This window comes from Phycodurus eques, chromosome 2, assembly GCF_024500275.1.
Source record: "Phycodurus eques isolate BA_2022a chromosome 2, UOR_Pequ_1.1, whole genome shotgun sequence".
In the NCBI taxonomy this organism is placed as follows: Eukaryota; Metazoa; Chordata; class Actinopteri; order Syngnathiformes; family Syngnathidae; genus Phycodurus; species Phycodurus eques.
In genome coordinates, this window is record NC_084526.1 from 26,358,088 (window position 1) to 26,378,025 (window position 19,938).

The 19,938-nt window shown below is 41.2% G+C and overlaps 1 protein-coding gene across 2 annotated transcripts in view; it reads right to left on the reverse strand.

Moving 5' to 3' along the window:
• Positions 1-768: 768 nt before the first annotated feature.
• ankrd11 (ankyrin repeat domain 11) overlaps positions 769-19,938 on the reverse strand; it is a 175,818-nt gene continuing 156,648 nt past the window's right edge. The window contains exons 5-14 of one of the 2 annotated variants that reach the window (XM_061670124.1): positions 15,569-15,742; positions 14,758-14,958; positions 14,483-14,625; positions 14,101-14,248; positions 9,591-14,016; positions 6,852-9,504; positions 6,579-6,677; positions 6,248-6,391; positions 6,062-6,154; positions 769-4,798 (exon numbers count right to left, since the gene is read on the reverse strand). In XM_061670124.1, the coding sequence (XP_061526108.1) occupies positions 4,613-4,798; positions 6,062-6,154; positions 6,248-6,391; positions 6,579-6,677; positions 6,852-9,504; positions 9,591-14,016; positions 14,101-14,248; positions 14,483-14,625; positions 14,758-14,958; positions 15,569-15,742 (8,267 nt within the window). In that variant the 3' untranslated portion in view covers positions 769-4,612. Of the gene's footprint in view, positions 4,799-6,061; positions 6,155-6,247; positions 6,392-6,578; positions 6,678-6,851; positions 9,508-9,590; positions 14,017-14,100; positions 14,249-14,482; positions 14,626-14,757; positions 14,959-15,568; positions 15,743-19,938 lie in introns of both variants that reach the window. The other variant, XM_061670123.1, reaches the window with a different exon arrangement.

Genomic DNA, 19,938 nt, shown 5'->3' on the forward strand with positions numbered 1-19,938 from the left:
CTCATTCGCGAACCTAATAAGGACAGGTGGTCTCGAAAATGGATGGACGGATTAATATTGTGGTTGTGTAGAATTGCGCTTCTGCTATTAAAATAAGGTAACCCAAATTGTGTCAGTTATGCCCCCATAGAATCCACTTGACTTTTCTCCCCCCTCAGAGAAAACAGCTTGTTTTTGTTTCCATGTAGTGAAAGGAATGGATGTTAAGTGGATGTTGCCACTTGTTATTCACTTGTGATCAAGGCATTCCCAACATAAATTGGCCTTCTTAATTTGTACAACCAAATGAGTGCCGGATGATGAACATGTTTAAATATTCAATATGAAGCAGTCTTTCCAGTGACAAGACTAATGTGCACTGGCCCCAAAGAAGATAAGACACTAAAAATGAAATATTTAACTTGTTTAAATCAGTCATCAGTTATCAATTTCCTGATGATTTCAGACGTGTCCCCTTGAGGCAAAACCCAAAACCAAAACAAAATTAGCCTCTGACTTAGCTGGTGGATCGCTTTGAGGCTATTAGATTACCACAAATGCGAGAGTTGGCAGTTATGTCAGAACAGCTATTTTAAACACATGGGCCAGTAAACATGACTCGCACTGACTTCAAAACGAGTTGCTAGTCCACAATCAGAAAGTTTTGACTTTTCTGTTGACAATGTATATCATCAGTTTAAAATCCATCTTTAAGATTAAAGACTGGAAAATCTGGCAAACACAAAACAAAGGACCATAGTTTTAATATTTAAAAATTTTATTACCGAACATAATCTCTGAGGAACAACAGCAGTTCTCGCGCTCTCTGTACATGCAACTGTAGAAAATAACAATTTTGAATTTTTCAGTTTTAGTCTTATACCCACCCATCCTCATTTCAGGTTCTCGTCTTTTTTTTTCTCTTCGTTTTCTCAAGAAATCAAAAACAGCTAAAAGGTGAAAGTACTGGTTTTCTATTACAGCACTGACGATAGCATCAACAAGCCCTCAAATTTCCCCAGCCCCCTTAGCTGCTCCAACAGTATGTACACAAACTACATTGTACAAATAAAAAAAAGTTACATTGTTACATCAGATCCACCTGCGGCGAGCGTACTCTGCTCTGTTCCGTTAGAAGCCCACATTCGACAACTTTTCAGACTAGTACAAAGAAGAGGGTGCAAAACGTCCTTGGAGGTTTTATTTACACAACTATTTACAGTATGTCTCTTTCACGCATTACAAGGAGGAAAATTTACACAGCGGAGACCAACTTCAACCAAAGAATACCACAGGTGCCAGAAAAAAAAAAAAAAAAAAAAAAAAGATAATAAATAGGGTATTTCTCACCATTTAATGAGTAGTTCTCCATGCTTTGTATTTCTCATTGTCCATTCTAAAAAAGGAATAAAGAAACAGCTACAGTCTGGGTTTGAATTAAAAAAATAGACAAAAGAAAACTAGAATAAAGGCTTGAAATCGTGATACTATTGAATGAATTTTTTTTTATCTAAATCCAGTAAGAAAACCAAAACAAATGTAAATTATGAGTCAATGTGAGGAGAGTAGAGGTAATATGTTGCTGACTGAGGTGGTGTCAGGCTAGCATCTGCATCACCACGGCCAAGTGCTCTACTGTGCATCTGACGACTGATGTGTGTGCACTCACTGGATGCGGGAATCATTCGGTATGGGTGATTAGTCACACTGGAAAATCAACCTGATTGAGTCTATTGCTCCGTGTAGCGATGTGCGGGAGGCGTGGGGAAGGACCGGCGAAAACGTTTCCAATGAATTGCACAGTGTGCGACTGTGGCAACCATCACCATTTCAAGCCTTTGTCGTTCATATCAGTGATTGATTACACGAGTAAAAACAAAGGCTGACAGATGAAAGTAAAACACAGAGGACGTCTTGTAAACAATAGTGAAGGTGTCGGTGGACAGGACATATGGTAGCGGGTTTACATTCTGCTTGATAAGCAATATGACTGACATGCCACTGTTGTTAGAAACAAAAATACCCAGGAGATACACAACAACGTTATACAGAAATAAAAAGACAAAATAATTATGTGACCAAAACACAACCCTAGCTTGGAAGAACCCAACACAAACCAAGAATATCATTAAGTGTGGGAGGTTAAAAATCCAAACATGAATGTCGATGTGGACCAGCTTGGAGGTGTGTAACTATACTTCTAGCCACTTTGTCTGCACAGTGTAATAGCACTCGACTACACAACCCAAATGCTTCAGTGACTTGATTGACTGACAGTATGTAGAAGGCCTTTGAGAGTATATAGAGCGTGAGCAGAACAGAATCATATTTTGAACAATAAAAGCCAATCCATTTAGCAAAGACTATATCGATTTCAGCATGCGTCTGCGTGATTCCATTTGGCTGCTTTCTGGAAAGTAATCGCATAGCGCTTAGAGGATGTAAACAAATTGTAAAAATAACATTGACAACACCTTCTTTGACTGGAGTGAGTTGTATCAGTTTAATTTATTGTATTGGATTCAGAAAAGGATCTGACCGACTAATGAGTTGTGGTAAATATACAGAAATACTGTATCCAATTTGAAAGGCCACATCCTGTACAGTCATTGAGTACTTCGCGTTATACCTCACTGGCGCCATCTAGTGGGTAAGAATTACAACGTGTAAGGCTGAGCAGTAATGAGTAACAATAGTGACAGTAAAAGTTCAAAGGTCAGCATGGACTGAAACCTTTCAACTCCCCAGATCCGCTCTCAATTTGGACGTGTGTGAACAGAAGATGCTGGATGGTTTTAGACAACGATATTGGATGAGTAGAAAATATTTCGAGCCAAATTAAAAAACTTGTAGTCAAATAAATTTAAAACAAACATATCCGCAATGGTTCTGTTAATGACTGACATCGCTTATGCTTTTAATTCAAACAATAAATATCTATGTGACTTTGCCCAACAATGAGTACATTAGTTTTCACCCGAAAAGGCATTTTCTTGGTTTGAGATTTCGCCGATATAGCTGTGTAATAAAGCAATGAGTAATATTCCTCTTCGTTAAATAAGTCCTCCTCTATTCTGCTACATGTGTAGAAATGTGTTTGTTGGCCTTTTTGGAGGCCTATTAAATCCAGAAGTGGGGTCTGTCAGCCATTTGTAAGTTATGGTGATGTCATTCCAGGTGATAAGTTATAGGTAGGACTATACAACTTTGCGTTTCCAATACTGACAGAATTGGGTACATATTTGGCCCACAGATATGAGGGAGGGAAAGTGCTGCCCAAAAGTGAACTGTACATAAAAAGATACTTTTTATTTCTTTTATGCTTTTCTTTACACTTACTTGAGTGATATTACAGTACATAGGTTATTTACAACTGTGCAGTAATGTGTGGCAAAATAAATTATCTAGAAGGCAGCAAGAATACATTGGTTAACGAATATAAAAACTGTACATAATTTACGGAATACAACTTTTTTTTCACTTTTTTCCCCCATTAAACTAATATTGGCTCTGTAGTGTTTCAAGTCACTTCCTCAGAAACAATGAAATGCCCAAGTAAAGAAATAGACAAAAACAATATTTTCCCCCACCTGACAAACCACAATTTCTCTGCATCGTCTCTATATGAATGTCAACATTCGTTATGTTTGTTTCTTCTAGTTGTCCTGTGGTGCTTTTGCAGCCCAAGGTGCTCCAATGCGTTTGCGGAGCATACGGAGTCGTCGTGAACACACTGGTCTGACCACAGGGACCCACCACGCTCCTCGTTGTGTGTTATGCATGGCCGAGAGGCTCCACCAACAGTTTTTTCCTCTTAGGCTTGTGCGCGCACGCACACACACACGCGCGCGCACACACACACGCGCGCGCACACACACACGCGCGCACACACACACACACATACACACACACACACACACACACACACGTAAACGTCCGCCGTCTTCCAAGCCGTTGCAGGCCTGTCCATTTGTTGCGTTAAACCTGGTGCAATTTTAACAGTGTGTGCAGCCCAAATCTGTCAGCACCTCCGCTGCTAGATTCCTGGTCTGTCACTTGTAGTCATCTTGCAGTGGATTCTCACAAGATCCACAGGATGTTGACATCCTTTGTGGAAGCATTGACGAGTGCTCCTGGCGCCAACAGGTGAGGATCCTTTTCAGTTTCCTGCCATCGGCACAAGTACCATGCTGTTGGGAGAGCTCCTATTTGACACATCTCCCCAGTGGTGGGTCTTGTGAAGAAAAGCCCAAAAAAATGAATGCAGAAAATATATCTCTGTCCCCTTGTCTCACCACAGCATGAGCACAAAGGAGTCATGGGCCAGTGCTGTAAAGCAAAAACGGTTTCTGCTTTTTATGCTCTGATCAAAAAAGGAGTAAAAATATTTGAGAATGAAAGTGCGAGTATTTTCTTTACCCCCCGTAAAAAGAAGTTTCCTTCTTCAAGGAAGGGAACCAAGAGCATGTTTTTTATTTATTTATCTGCACTCTTCCTCTGAATCTTTTCTATGTTTTTCTGTCTGAAGGCCCTTCTCAAATTTGCTAGCCCTTTCCATTTGTTCTGTTCAACAAATTCTCTCTGAGAAGAAGGGATTCGGACAAAGTTAGCTCTATCACAGAGCCAAGCGGTGTCACGCTGGTAGAAGGACAAAGTCGTCATTGACATCAACCATTGGAACGTAGAAGGATGGCACTTCGTTGACACACAGGGACTTATGTCCAGCAGGATCCAATTCTTGGACCTTCAACTGCCATTCCATCCTTTGTACCGCGTTGAGGGCTGCTGCCTCGTGCTGTTGCCGCATCAATAGACATGTCTGTAAGAGAGAGAAAGTGTGCGTCAACGACACCAGCAATAACTGACAAAAATCGTGGAACCTTGAGCTATGCGGGTTTTTTTTTGTGACCACGCTTGTACCTAAAAAAAACATCTCAAATCAACTTTCCCCACCGAAATAAATGGAAATGCCATTAATCCATTCCTGCCCCGCCGATCCCCCAAAATTTGTAATGTGTCTTTTAATAAGAAAATTAGCATTCTACAGTACTGTACTTTATAAAACCATAAAATGATACAAAAAATAAATAGAATGTAAAGAATTTTGCCGTTTTTGCATCATGATTTCATGCTTCAATACAGTTGACATTGTGCAGCTCCTTCTGCACCTTGGGCACCAGGGGACAGCTAGCAGACTTTTGTAAATGAAGTTATGTGGTTTGGATACATACACAATGTGTAAATATTCGTTTTATGTTTAGTTTTGCAGTAAACATCAACTGGGAGAGGCAATAAACAGAATTGATACCTGTACTTTCTCATCTAGCAGTGGAGTGCCTTAAGCTCACTCGTACTGTATGTCAAACTTTATTTGCAAGACAGTAAAAATAAATAAATTGGGGTGGGATTTGATCTTTTGATCTCTTTGATTTGATCTAATCGATCTTGATAAATTACATTTGAACCGTATAACAATACTTACAGGAATATTGTCAACGCTGGGAAAATGCATTTAAGTGCATTTCAATACAAAACATTAAAAAAAAATATCCCTGGCCAAAATCAAACAGACCTGAAGTTAAAGTGCCATTTTAGGATTTTTTTTAGAACAGTATTGCCTTTAAATGGTTGCTGTGTGGCAGTTGAAAAGTTGGCCTGCATGTTGGAGGATTGAAGTGCTTCGGTGGTAAGAAAACTACTTTTTGCACAATTTGCACGCCTATCAAGGGTTCCATCATTTTTTATTTTTTAAATGAAATCTGCCTCCCATCAGTCCTAGCAACGCTGCTTGATCCATGTCCTCCATTTTGGTAGCCAAGCTCTGACGCGTGCGTCAGTTTAATGGGTGTACTGTGAAATTGTGCATTGACAAAAGTTGCACGTTTTTGGGAACACAAAATGCAGTTGAAATGCATACATTTTAAAAACAAATTCATTTGTAATTAATTAATCGCGATCAATGCATTAAAGTCCCTCCCCTAAAAGAAATAAACAGCTGCGCGACAGCTCTTAACTCGAAATACTTGTAAATTGGGGCACTCCTAAGTCAAGGTAACATTGACAGGTAACACCAGACTTTTACCTTCATACGGTCATATTTATCATCTACATCCTGAATCCAGGAGATGAACTGTCGTGCGTTGAAGCGATCTCTCACAGATTTGTTCTCATCACCCTGAGCAAACATATTGTTATTGCAAGGTTAAGTAAAACAAAATCATCATTCATCATCTTCCATGGCACCTGTACATATAAATACAATTCCTACCTGGCTTTCTGATGGCATATTGTATACTTCAGAGTCCAAAAGCATGGTGCAGGCACTAAAGGGCACAGCCTGGTTCGCTATTGTCCTTGCAGCTCTGCAGTGGACTCTTAACACTTCCTGCTCACATGAGACAATGAGCTTCTCCTGTGAAAATAAAGCAAGAGATTGAGAAAAAATAATTCAAGGATCAGAATTTCATTTCTGTCTAGTACAGGCTTTGACCTTCCACCTAAGATTTTCGTGTGTATTTGGCTGCCTTAGTGCAAAGCATGCTGGGAACACAAACACACAAAAAGCAATTCGGGAATTTGTGGCTAATATGTTTCCTTACCCGTTCTATGCTGTGCTGCAACCGGAGCTTTCCTCTCACTGCCTCCTGTTGTCTGAAGAGCTCTTTCAGAGGCTCTGACAATGATGGTGGTGGGGCAATCTGTTAAAACGGCAAAAACCATTCAAATCCTCTGCACAAACATACACATTCAACTGCAGAGGCCATTTTTATAGATCCACAATAAGATACCCATTGAAACTTTTGAAAGTGTGGCCAAATTATACAGAAACTACGGCATTCTGGCACCATTAAGACAAATCTATCTTAACTTACCACAGGGATATGAAGCTTGCTGAGGGGCTTTCCATCTAACAGATATGAGCCAGTGTAGGTCACATACTCCGCATAGCACTGTGGGGCCTGTGGGGTGATGTAGCACAATATTTTCCTCTTTTCCTCAATCTTCTTCCTAATCTGCAGATACTCGAAATAGGGGTTGGAACGGTCACTGTGGTAAGGCTCAATGTCATCCAACTTTATGGCATTAACGACTACAGCCAACGTCTGTTGAATCATTTCCCGAGTCTGTTGCATGGCTGTGTTCACAAGCTGTACTTGCACCTGCTGCCCAGTCGAACGTGGAAACTTCCTTTTTCGTGGGTGCTGGGTCTGAGAATCATCTTCCTCTACTGGAAGTGGACGGCCTTTACTTGTTTTACTCAGAACCACTGTAGGCGAGCTGGTCAAAGAACTTGGTACAGATAGAGTAAGAGTTGAATTGGATGCATTCGATGAGATGGTAAGCAAAGAGTCTTTGTCTTTCTTTAGTGTTGAAAAGGCCAACACTGAACTGGGAGTTGGTGTTCTCGTAGGAATAGCATTAATGGTCACTACCGGACTAATGGTCACAGACAGGGAAGTTGTTGAAGAATTTATGCTAGGAGAAGGAACTGCAGCGGAAGGATTGTTCTTGGCCCGGTTGCGTGTCATCCTTTGAGGAATTTCATCCACCTTTTTGGGAATATCTGTGGACACTGTGCTGTGGGGTACTGGGACTGGCTTTTGTGTTGTCTCCTGAGTGTCTGAATGCTCCAGTGAACCGGGAGGGGTAACAGCCATTGGAAGGTGAGGAACAGGTTCGGGTGATAAAGATTCTGTTAGGGGCTCAGATTTGTCCTCCTGTCTCACCTCTGACTTGTCTACTGACACAGTGTCTTGTGGTAATTGCAAAGACTCAGGTATGGGGTGAATCTGGATGTTATGTAGCTGGCTGGTCTCAGATTTCACTGATGAATACAACACATCGGGATCAGACTCATCAGTGGGTCCAAACGGCATTTTACTCTCCAACATGATGCTCTGCTGTGTAAAAGCCAGAGGGCTACTGACTGGACCACTCTGAGGCTCATGGTCCAACTCTTGCTGAAAGTTGTCATGAGATGATGGTACAACTAAGTCTTGCTCAGTGGGTTCCCCTAGGCTTTGGTCTTCACTAGAGCATGTAGTTTCCACAAGACCTGAATGGTCTACTCGCATTAAGTCTGGGTCATCAACATCCGTAGTTCTATGTCTAATGTGAGCTTGGACAGTCTTGTTAAGGTCAGCAAAATCTGAGTCTCGATGCTCAGCTTCTTCTGACTTTTCTGGGAGAGGGAGTTCAGGCAAGGAGAATGGTCCCAGGTCATCTAGCTCATCTGCATCAGTAGAGAATGGATCTGCCCAGGGCACAACTGGCTCAGAGGCAACAGCTGGAGTCAGGTGTCCGTCAGTGGTGGGGCAGAAGTTACGTATGCTCTGCCTACCGCCTGGCTCGACACATGCAGTCTCTGTGTCTATCTGGTGAGTAATCTCAATATTAGATTTGTTGCAATCCTGGAAAAAAGACTCTAGTCTTGTGGAGGATGAGGAAGTATTTAAATAACTGGGTTCCTCATCCAGAGCAGTCTCAGGTCTCTCTGGAGAAGGAATGTCAGCCACAGCCTCCTTTTGCTCATCAAAATCCTCAGGGTCCTCTTCCTTGTGCCACCTATTCCAGGTGGCATATGGAGGAGTTACAGACGGGTGTCCAGTCAAGTGCTGCAGATCGTTGTCTGAATGAGAATAAGGACTGGTTATTTTAGAGACCGCAGCTTCTATCTCCCCATATGTCCGATGGGGAGATTTAAGTTCCACATCATGGTTCCAACTGATGCTGTGATCATAACAGTTTTCTCCATGGTTGGGTTCGGGATGCGGTGTAGAGAAATGGGGGACCTCTGGATCTTGTCGATCTGGTGACTCAACATGCCAGCTCTTTCTCAAAGGGTCCTCAATTTGAGCGGAGAATGAAGAGGGTTCCTGTGTTTGCTGTGTCTCATCCACAGCACAATGATCATCGTCTGTTCTTTCATCTAAATCAAGGTCTTCACCTTCCTCTTCCTCTTCTTCATCCCTTTCCTCGATGACAGAGGGCAGATCTGAGAGGACCAGGTTAGGCTCACTGTGGTGAGGTTCAGATATGTCATCAATGTCAAGTGGAGGCAATGCTGCAGGAGCTGGTGTTGGTGGTGCAGCAATGTCAAAGCACGGCTCTTGTGGATCTGGCCTGTGAACTGGTGTAGATGGCTTAGGCAAGTAACTATTGAAAATACTATCAGAAAGATGTTCATTACTCTCTGTGCAAGGGAGTGTTGGTGTTGCCAGATCTGGTGTTGTATGATTTGCCTCCTGCCGAGGTGACAACAACCTAATTGGAGAGAAATAAGGCGAGGGCACGATCTCTAGTCTATCCACAGAGACAGATTTCTCATCTAGACTTTGTGAAGAAGCTGCAGCATCAAATTCAGCCAATGGATCACTATGCTGTCGAAGGAACTTGTCAGCCTCGATTTTGAACTCTTCTTCTAGAGGCCTGCGTACATCAGAGGAAGCAGAACGGCTGATCAGTGGCAACTGGAGGTTCTTTGCCGGGGTAGGGCAAGTGCCTTCCTGAAAACCTTGGGAGTACCTGCTGGTAGACAACAGAACGACAGGACATTAGAAAATAGTAAAAGGTAACAGATAAAAAAAGATAAATTAAAAACCGCAAAATACCTTTCAAAGAAGGATGGTGAACATGCATTCATAGACATAGTCATTGCTGACGAGTTCTGGCAATCCAGCCCATCAAGCATAATATCGGGGTAATCTTCAGCACTACAAGATGGAGTCCGTGGAGTCTGCATTACTTCCTCATAACTGGGACAGGAGATGACAGATGTTGGTGTGGGGACACCAGTCGGCCTGTTATGTTCTGACCTGGGAGAAGCTGGGAGGTTCTCTTTCATTTGATGGCCAGGCAGCCAGTCTTTTGAGTTGTGAGTGTCTGTAGGTGGTTGGAACTTCCTACTGGGGGACATCATTTGAGCTGGTAGACCGACATCCTTCAGCTTCTTCTCTTTAAAACCAGACTCCAGGCTGCTTGATTTCTTAGAGGAGAGCTCACCACGGTTCTTCCTCACTTCTTCAGTGGACTTGGCTTTGTCCTTAAGTTTAGTGTCTCCTGTCTTGGGTCTCAGCTTCTCCATTTGTTTCATCCTTTCTTTATGTCTTTTATGACGCTCTTCAATTTCTTGATCTTTCAGACTCAACATCTGACCAAAACTAGTAATTTGATAATCTCCATCCACCAGTAGTTTTTCACGTGGACGGTTATCTTTCCGTCCTGTGTCTTTGGACTGATTAAGCTTTTCATTTTCATCTTTAGTTTTTGACTTTATGTGATCTAATCTGTTGTCTTTTTCCAAAATATCCCGATTTCTGTCTTTTTTAATATCAAATTTAGGGCTTTCTTCCTTTGATCTGTCTTTCAGAATTGTGACCTGAGGGCTATCCTTTAATCCTGACTTCATATCTTCTTTGGAGTGCTTCGATGAACCAAAGCAATCAATGTGCTTGTTCCTCTCCTCCTTTATTTTATCTTTATGTTTTTCCTTTTTCTTTTTGTCCTTCATTCTATCGCTGATGACAGCAGGTGCTTTATCCTTTTTAGACATCTCTTTTTCAAATTCTAATGTTTTATCAAAATCATCTTCACCGTCTCCTTTACTGCTATATGGGAAAGTGTAAGGATCTGCCTCGAGAGGCATTGGCTCTTTCTCAAAAGGTAAGCTCTCCCTGCGACTATACACGTCTCTGATTTCTTCAGTTTTGTCACGTTTGTCTCCTTTCTCCTTCTTAACCTTTTCTTTATCTTTGTCATGGCTTTTCTTGGAAGACGAGGAGGAGGAATGGCGATGCCTTTCTCTCTCTCTGAACTTATCCTGGGGTGTGGATATAGAAAGAGAGTCTCTCCTGTCATCAGACATATCTGCAAGGCTGATAGAGTCATAGTAATTTGTGAGGATGGGTTCATGACCTCTGTCAGTGAAACTGTCCGAAGAAATATCACTGTTCTTGTCATTAGAGTCATCCTTGTAGTCATTCATAGCTTCTTCTTCCAATTTTTCTAGGAGGGACTTTTCGTTCTCACCACTGCCTTTTGATGGTTTTCTTTCCTTCAGATTATCCATCTTGTCTTTATATTTGTTCTTTGTTTTATCCTCACTGGTATCCCTTTTGTCCAAGAACTTCTGCTTATTTTTTTTCTCTTGGTTTGAGTCCACTGACATTCTGTCTTTTCTTTCCTTATGTTTGACATCAACAGATTCTTTCTTGTCTTTGTTGTGTTTCTCCAGGGAGCCCTTCCGCTCTTTACCTGTGTCAAATGTGGCCTTTTCTTTCTTCTTCTCTTTATAATCTTTGTCTTTAGCCTTCTCAGTATTATGTTTAGTCTCTGATGACATTTTCCTTACTTTGTCTGATGTAAAGTGATCCAGATCATCTTGATCAGGTGTTGAGTCTTTTCTGATAGAGTCAGAAACATGAGAAACAACACCATTGTAACTATCCTCATCATCACTTTCATCAGTGAAAATGTCAGCTATCTTGTACCACGTTTTCTCTCTGATTTTCTCTGGCTTTCTTTCTTCTTTCTTCACCTCCAAGAAATCCTTCTCTCTGTCAGTATGTCTGTCTTGGGAGGCTTTTTCTTTCTTGTCCTTGGTCTGTTCTGATGACATCTTTCGATCTTTGTCTTTGCCATGAGACTCCTTGTGTTTGTCTTTTACGCCCTCCTTCTTGTCTTTGGTCGTCCGATCAATTTCCTTTTCCTTGGTAATTTTTTCTGATGAGATTTTCTCACTCTTGTCCTTCTCTTGATCCACAGCTCTCTCTTTTATTTTCTCTTTGTGCTTCTCAGCTTTTGTTTTCTCTCGCTTTTCAATTCCCTCAAACTTCTTTTCTTTCTCCTTACCAGAATGATTTCTTTCGCGGATGTCACATGATTTACTGACAGCCTCAATTTCTTTCAAGAACATGTCATTGCCATATTCTTCTCTAATTGATTCTTGCTTGACTTTTGTGTCTTTTCTCTCCTTCATGAAGTCATACGAGTCTTTGCGATCTCGGCTGTTGTCTAGAGAATCTTTGTCTTTCTTGTCTTTACCAATTTCTGTGGATTCTTTCCGCTTCTTATCTTTTTCAACAAAGTGACTGGAGTTTATTTTTTGTTTGTCTGACCAGTCTTTTTTCTTTTCATTAGTCTTTTCTGAAGACTCTTTGTCTTTCTTTTTTGATATGACATCTTTCTCAGGTCTTTTCTCACTATGATCTGACTTTTTGTCTTTGACTTTCTCTTTCCTTCTCGTCTCTTCCTTTACTGTTTCAACAATAAGTTTAACAGAATTATTGGCCTTGTATTCCTTGTACTCTTTGACAGGAGCATCCCAACTGTCATCTCCATAGAGGGAAGAGTCTGAGGACATCTCTGAGCCCCATCTGTCATGATGGTCATCTGAGGCACTGAGCTTTGTATCATCCAGGTTGAGGAAACGGTTGTTGACATCATAGCTTTCATACTCTGACGACTCCTTCAGAACTTTGTCTTTTTTACATTTCTCCTCCTTGGTGTTTTTCTCCTTATCAACCTTCAGATGCTTTTCCTCTTTCTGGTCACTTTTTCTATCTGCTCTTGACTTCTCCTTAGACTTTTTCTTTTTCTCCTCCTTATGGTTTTTCTGTTTATCCTCTTTGGGTTTTTCCTTGATATTTCGATCCTTGTCCGATTTTATAGGCTTTTCTCGCTCTTCCTTATTTGTTTTGTCCTTGGTGGAGTCCTTTTTCTTATTTTTCTCCTTTTCCACTGTTCTATGCAAGTCTTTGCCTGATGACCAATCCTTTTCCTCCGACTTGCTTTTCGAGAGCCTTTCTTCCTTTTTTGAATGGTCTTTGTCATGTTTTGATAATTTGATCTTGCTTTCAGCTGGAGATTCCGACTCCACAATTACAGACTTTTGTCTTGAATCATCAAAATCAAATGAATAGCTTTTTACAAATTTTTCATTCATGTCTTGATTAAGCACAAGACTAGGTGCCTTATCTTTTTCTTTGCTTTTGTGCTTGTGCTTCACCTTATGCTTCTTGAGCACTTTACCATCTACATCAGTTTTTGAGGCTGTACAATCTGGATTGGCATTTTTGTAGATGTCGGAATTTTTCTTGTCCATTGTGTTATTGTGCACATTGTTATTCTTCTTTTTGCTCTCTTGTCCTTTTCTCTTGACTTGTTTTATTGACTCAACACTAGACTCCGCAGAGGAGTAGTCAGACTCACTGGACAGTCTTGTTCTTACTGAATCAGATAAAGAACTTACATCTGACCATGTTGGAGACGACACAGTCTTCCAGCCATCAGTCCTCCACTGCTTTGGGTGTTGTTCCGCTAATGACGGTGCTTGTTTCTGAGAGTTCAAGTTTCCATGTGAGGAGGAGGACGTATTGAAGCCAGGAGATTCTTTCACAATCAGAGAAGAATCCTTTATGCTGTTTGACCCTTTATCGTCTTCACTCTCCATATCTCCACAATCAGAATCAGACGTACAGAATTTGTCATTGACTTTACCAAACCTGACTTCTTTGCCAACATTGTTTTTGCTCTCCTTCTTCCTCTTCTTTTTGACTTTATTTTTATCTTTTAGCTGTTTGGAACTCAGATTTCCAGAGTCTCTTGTCTTGGCATTTGTTTGTAGGGTTTGTTGTCGTGGCATAGGTGTTGGTGTGAAACACAGCGTCCTGTCATCCTCATCTGAACTGTTACTGTCAGAGATGATCCGCCTGACGGCTTTCTTTGGTGTAAGCGAGTTGCTTTTGGAATAGGTTTTGACCTCCATCTTGGGTATGGAGATGAAGCTGTTGGCCTTGCTGACTGCGTCCTTACGGAACTCTTTTTTCAAGAGGTGCTTATCATCCACAGGGGGGACTCGCTCCTCCTCGTCATCTTCGTCAAATTCATATTCATCTTTGATGGGTGTGACAGCAGATTTAGGAGGGTCTAATGTTTTCCCTTTTAATTTCAAGCCCTTCTCAAACTCTGAGTCTGTGTTATTGCCATCAACAGAGCTAGATGGGGCGCATGAGGGAGCGTCCTCCTCTTCTGAAGATTCTGTGCGCAGATAAACAAAGGCAATGGTGAAAGACAACTAAGGATCTCAAAGCACTTCATCAAAGTTCATATTGTACTACATACCTGACGAACTTTCTTCACTTGAAGTGTATGTGCCTTTCCCCAGCAACAAATTCAGCATAGTTGGAGAGTTGGCAACATTTAAAGGCGTTTCACCTCTACGGTTGCTTTGACGTGGGTCCCCCCCATAACGTAAAAGTAGCTTAACCACCTAAAATAAAAAAGACAGAATTAGGTGAAATTACAGGGGGTGGGGGGTGTAATGACTTTTTTCCCCCCAATGATGATTCCAATGATTTCTGGGGTCAGACATAATGACAATGTAGTCATATGCTAAAATATTTTGGTCTTGAGGAATCCAAATCAACAACAGATTTTATTTATTTCTGGTGTAATATTCAGATCAATCCAAGTATTTGATCGAGTTGGATTAAAAAAATACAACCTTAAAATGTCCATTATTGGATGCATCGTGGAGAGGGGTGTCATCATCCAGGCCCTTGGTGTTGACCTCTGCTCCGGCTGCCAGCAGCTGCTTCGCCACATCATAATATCCCCTGTTGCATGCTTCATGCAATGCAGTCCAGCCTAAGTACAATGGGAAAAATATATTTGTGATGGTAGGTGCCGAAAGTCTTTCTTTTCAGATTGCTTCATCTAACTGTATTAGCACTCAAGCCCCCCCGCCCCCAGAAAAAGACTAAACAAAAAGTATTTTACCTGCAAAGTCTTTTACATTCACATCAGCTCCCTCGCTGATGAGTTCCTTAATGCGGCGTACCTCACCACGAATTGCTGCCCTGTGCAGCCGAGTCTCTCCTCGCTCATTTCTTTTATTCACTTTATCTTTGGTTTTAGATGCAGAGTTTGGCGTTCCCTTCTGACCTAGACTGGACTGTGACTGGTGCTTTGGTGTTGTGTCTGTTGATAGGAAAAGAACAAGTAAATCTATTATACACTTTAAATATATATCGTGTATTGATTTCAAGTTTTTGAAGTAAATGTTTTTCCATTCAGTGTGGTACGGTTGTTAGTCTTTTGACCAGAGGAGGGCATCCTCACCCCAAGAATTGGTAAAGCCTGTAGCCACGTGTGCTTATTTCACAACATTTAGAAGACTGGACCAAATGCTATTAGATTGACATTATTGAGTTTGCACAACTATTCTTCCAATATTTCAAACAGTCATGTGCATGCCTCAAGACATACTTAAAATGCATTTACATGAAAATATGAATCATGTATTTCCTTTACAAACAGTAATTGAAGGAAGATATACAAATATACAAATATGTGACTAATGATGGAAATCAGACACTGACTTTGTTGATTCTCTTATCTCACTCAATGAAACTATCCTGTCTGGTATAAATATTGGATTAGTAAGGCAGAAAAGAAGAACTCGTATTGGTCTCCATACCAACAACTCTCTAGTGAAGTCATGCTATTCCATACAACTAAATTTGCCATATCTCGTATCCCTCTTTCCTAGTGAGTAAGAGAAGACGTGGGCTCCATGATAAGCATGCACCTGGACTGTTGACGGACTCCTCAGCAGTCATTTGCATGAGCAGAGCCACCTGCTGCCGCTCAGAGAGGGGGTACCCTGCCCGGATGCCTGGCATCCCCATTCCAAACGGCAAGCCTGCCTTCCGGGTGTTTGTGGGCTCCTTTTTAATGCGCTTCCGCTCTGGACCTGGTTTCTCTGTGGTGCGAAAAAAAGAAAAAAAATACATGTAAGTTTAGATCAACAAAGACCAACGGGAACAGAAAAAGTGGAGGAAGAAGCGACAAGGGATGGTTTACTGATAAACTGTGATAAATATTTGAGTGATCGTTGCAAAATATCGTAAGAACAAGAGAATGCGACTCAGCTAAGACGTCAGACACACGTTACGGTGCCACAAAACATGAAGGCAGCCCAGGTGACAGCGAGGATATACTGTACACCACAGGTGTCAAACTGGTGGCCCGGGGTCCAGATCTGGCCCACCACATCATTTTATGTGGCCTGCGAAAGCAAATCAAACTTGCTCATTGTGTTCTGGTGTAATACCATTGAGATATTTGCAAGCATTTTTTTTGTTACCAATCCCCCTTTGAAATGAAATGTAAGTTGAAAAATGTTTTTATAGGCTTCTGATTTCAAAAATGTTTATTCATCAATGTGTTCTGTATACTGTATGTAATTACAGTATATGAGGCAATCTTTCATTTATATGGGTTCACAGTTGTAGTGGCCTTAAGAGGGAAGTCATAACTACAATGTGGCTCGTGACAAAAATGAGTTTGACACCCCAGCTGACAAAGAGGAGTAGGTCAGAAGTGTGTGTATGTGTGCTGTGTGTATAATATATATATATATATATATATATATATATATATATATATATATATATTAAATTAGATTAGAGATGGAAAGTTAATCCAGCTAATAGCTAGGAAAAAAATTACTGAAGGGGGTGGGGTCAATAAACCAAATCTTCTGTGAATTGGTTGTAAAACTCACTAATAATTGTCTTGGGAGTTAAGTAAATTCCATGGGGTCGTGCATGCATTCATTGTTGGTGTTGCTGTTTACAATTTCTTAAAGTGCATTGGGTTGCTTATAAGGCCGGGGGTCACCAACACTTGTAGAAGTAAATATTAGAAAAATGCAAATAGTAGCAGAAATTTGTAGAAATGACTGTGTTGTTGATACAGCTGTTTCTGTCCGCATTGTTCTCATCCCTTTTGACTTGACTTAATTCGTGTTGCATAGTGTAATTTATTTGTTTCCTAGCAGGTTAAATCATTGTTGATACATATTCTGAGAGAACATGAACATGATCAGTGTCTTCAAATAGATGATTATCATTATTAATAAGTAAAGGTACCATGAGCAAATTAGTTATTTCAGAAGTATGTATTAAACTGGTAGCCCTTCGCATTAGTCAGTACCCAAGAAGAAACTCTCAGTTTCAAAAAGGTTGGTGACCCCTGATAATGTTTATGTCCCATTTGGCCCTTACAAGGGGAGGTATCAACAGACCATCAGGCTGTGTTATATTTTCAAGCCAATCAGTAGAAGTCAGGAAGAGGGTGTGACTTGGCAGAAGCCCAGTTATTACGAAATAGTTGGTGTACCATCAATCTGACACAGCCTTGCCAAGGTCACCACATGCCCGCCAGCCTGATTGGAGACTCTGCTATGGGACAAAAGCAGCTGCTCTACAAAGGCACACCCAGCAATTATTTTCAGCAGCAACATACCATCTGATGACCCTTGGATAGGCTACAGTTACTCATGACGATTGTAACATCTGATCTTTGAGCATACAAAATATTACAATGAGAAATATGATCCAACCACAAAGTCAGAAACATTTTCAGAATCAAACACTGATCAGCAGAAACACCTGTGGACATGTCTGAGATTACCCTGTGACTTTTCTTGTTACAACACAGTAATACTGCCCGTGTCCACAAACACTGAAGTGATTAGTGATTAGTAAGCAAGCACACTTCAGGTAGGTAATATTTTTGGGGAAATGGAACACGCTCCAGTCACACAAGTTGAAAAGCTGAAGAACTTTTAAGAACATCTGTAAACACTTTCATCTCATGCATCCCCACCCCCCTTTAATGAACCCTCATATGCTCTCCCAAAGCATTCGCCATTTATACACATTCCTTCTGCCAAGACTTGAACAGGGGAACCACAGAAGCCGTCAAAACATGTTTTGGGAGCAGCAGAAGAGAGAAAGTGCTATACTGGCGCTTTTACCGTATGTTTACAAGACTGCTAGCTTGAAAGTCGCTGAATTTACTTGAATCCACAAAACAGAGGATATCATATCTAATGATTTGAGCAGTAGCTACCAGTCTGTGAATCTGAGGACTTGAATCGCTGTTGTACACACCCAAGTGCAGCTGGGATAGACTATCGCACCAAATTCTTATTTAATAAGAATAATTTCATCTGTATTTTCTTCATACAGTGCCAATGTTTAATGAATTTGTGATTTTCTAAATGCTGAGTAATAATACAGTTAATTCTGTTTATATTCCTATACATTTAAGACAGCTAATTTGGGTTTAGTGGAGAATGATCTGTTAAATTTAATGGCATTCAAATAAGTATAACGCAGACAAGTTCAACATGCTGCAAAATAACTAGAAGGGGACACATTCTGGAAAATTGACTATTTAAGGCTTGTATACAAATTGTTGGGTCTCTCGAGTGTCTGCCCACCCATCAAGTATGAAATTAAAACAAATGAATATTTTAGTATCTAAGTGACTATTTCTCAAAATGTGTCTGTGAGCAAGCAGTTCTGCACTGGACTAATTAATTTACATAATAGCCATCCCACAATCATGTTTCTCAGCCAATAACTTCACAAATAACTGTACAAAGTGCCAGAGTGAAAGAACCACTTTGAAGCAGAGGCCCCAGAACTATGGTGTCAAAGTGAAAGCAGTTAGCACAGATTAGTATTAGCTAACAGTGTTACCAGCAATAGCTTCTGATAATAAGCAAAGAGGATAAAGTTTGTGTTTGTAATATGTCCATGTGCCACATACACAAAGTGAACTCTTGCCTCCACAAATTAATATGCTTTCATTGTCTTTAAGCTAAGACCCGCTTAAGCTTTTTACATTGTCTGTAAACGTCTTCCAGATATCTTCCTGGTGAGAGGGCAAGCAATATTTTGGTCTCCCGGGTCCTAGAATCGCCGAGACTGATGTCTCCAACACAGAGAGAGTCTATGTGGCACAAAGTCGGGGCACCCTTCTCGTAGAAGCATGCAGCCGACCGCCAAGAACACTCGCTGCCAAGTGACGCACAAGAGGAGATGGCCATACGTCAGCAGGAATGCACCAGCAAAATCCAGCCCACTGATTTAGAGTCTTTAATTAACCTACCATGTGTGGTTTTGGAACCTGGAGAAAACCCACACAGGCAATGGAGAGAACACACAACTCCATTCAGGAAAGGCGAATACTCCATCCAGGAAGGGCGAATTTGAAACTGGCACCTCAGAACTGTGAGGCGGATGTGCTAACCAGTTGTCCACCATGCTGCATAAAATAATCCTGAGGTACAGATATACTGCCAAATGTAACAGCAGAATCAGAATCCTCTTTATTTGCCAATTATGTCCAAAAAACACACAAGGAATTTGTCTCCGGTAATTGGAGCCACTCTAGTACGACAACAGACAGATTGACAGAACGCTTTTGAGACATAAAGACATTGACAAAAACAGTCACTGAGCAATAAAGGGTTGCTAGTTATCTGGTAATGCCGGTACAATTTTTTGTCCTCTAGCACTTAGAGCAGTTCGAATGACTAATATTGCAATAGTCCGGTGCAATGACCATTCTGCAAAGGGCGTCGAGACTTCAAGCGAGTCGTGCGATATTCTGGGACATTGTTGATTGTGCAAATGTTGCAGATACTCCTCAATCAGTGTGCAAATGGAGCAGATGCTACTCTGACATGACTGGCCAGTATTGGTCAACAACAAATAGTGCAGCGTGGCGAGACTACTACAATGAGTGCACGAGTAATATATAATTGGCCCGACAGAAATGTGACAGCAAACTCAGACAAAAAAACTGGCAGCATGTTGTAATGGAATTGTAGGTTAGCTGTTTAAGAAGTTGATTGCAAGATGGAAGAAGCTGTTGGAATGTCTACTAGTTCTAGTTTGCATTGATCGGTAGCGCCTACCTGAGGGAAGGAGCCGGTGACCGGGATGTGGAGGGTCCGAGAGGATTTTGCATGCTCTTGTCTTAGTTCTGGCAGCATGCAAGTCCTCAAGGGTGGGTAGTGGTGTACCGACAATCCTTTCAGCAGTTTTGATTGTCCGTTGCAGATGGAAGAACACATGACTAATTCAATGACCGCTGTGT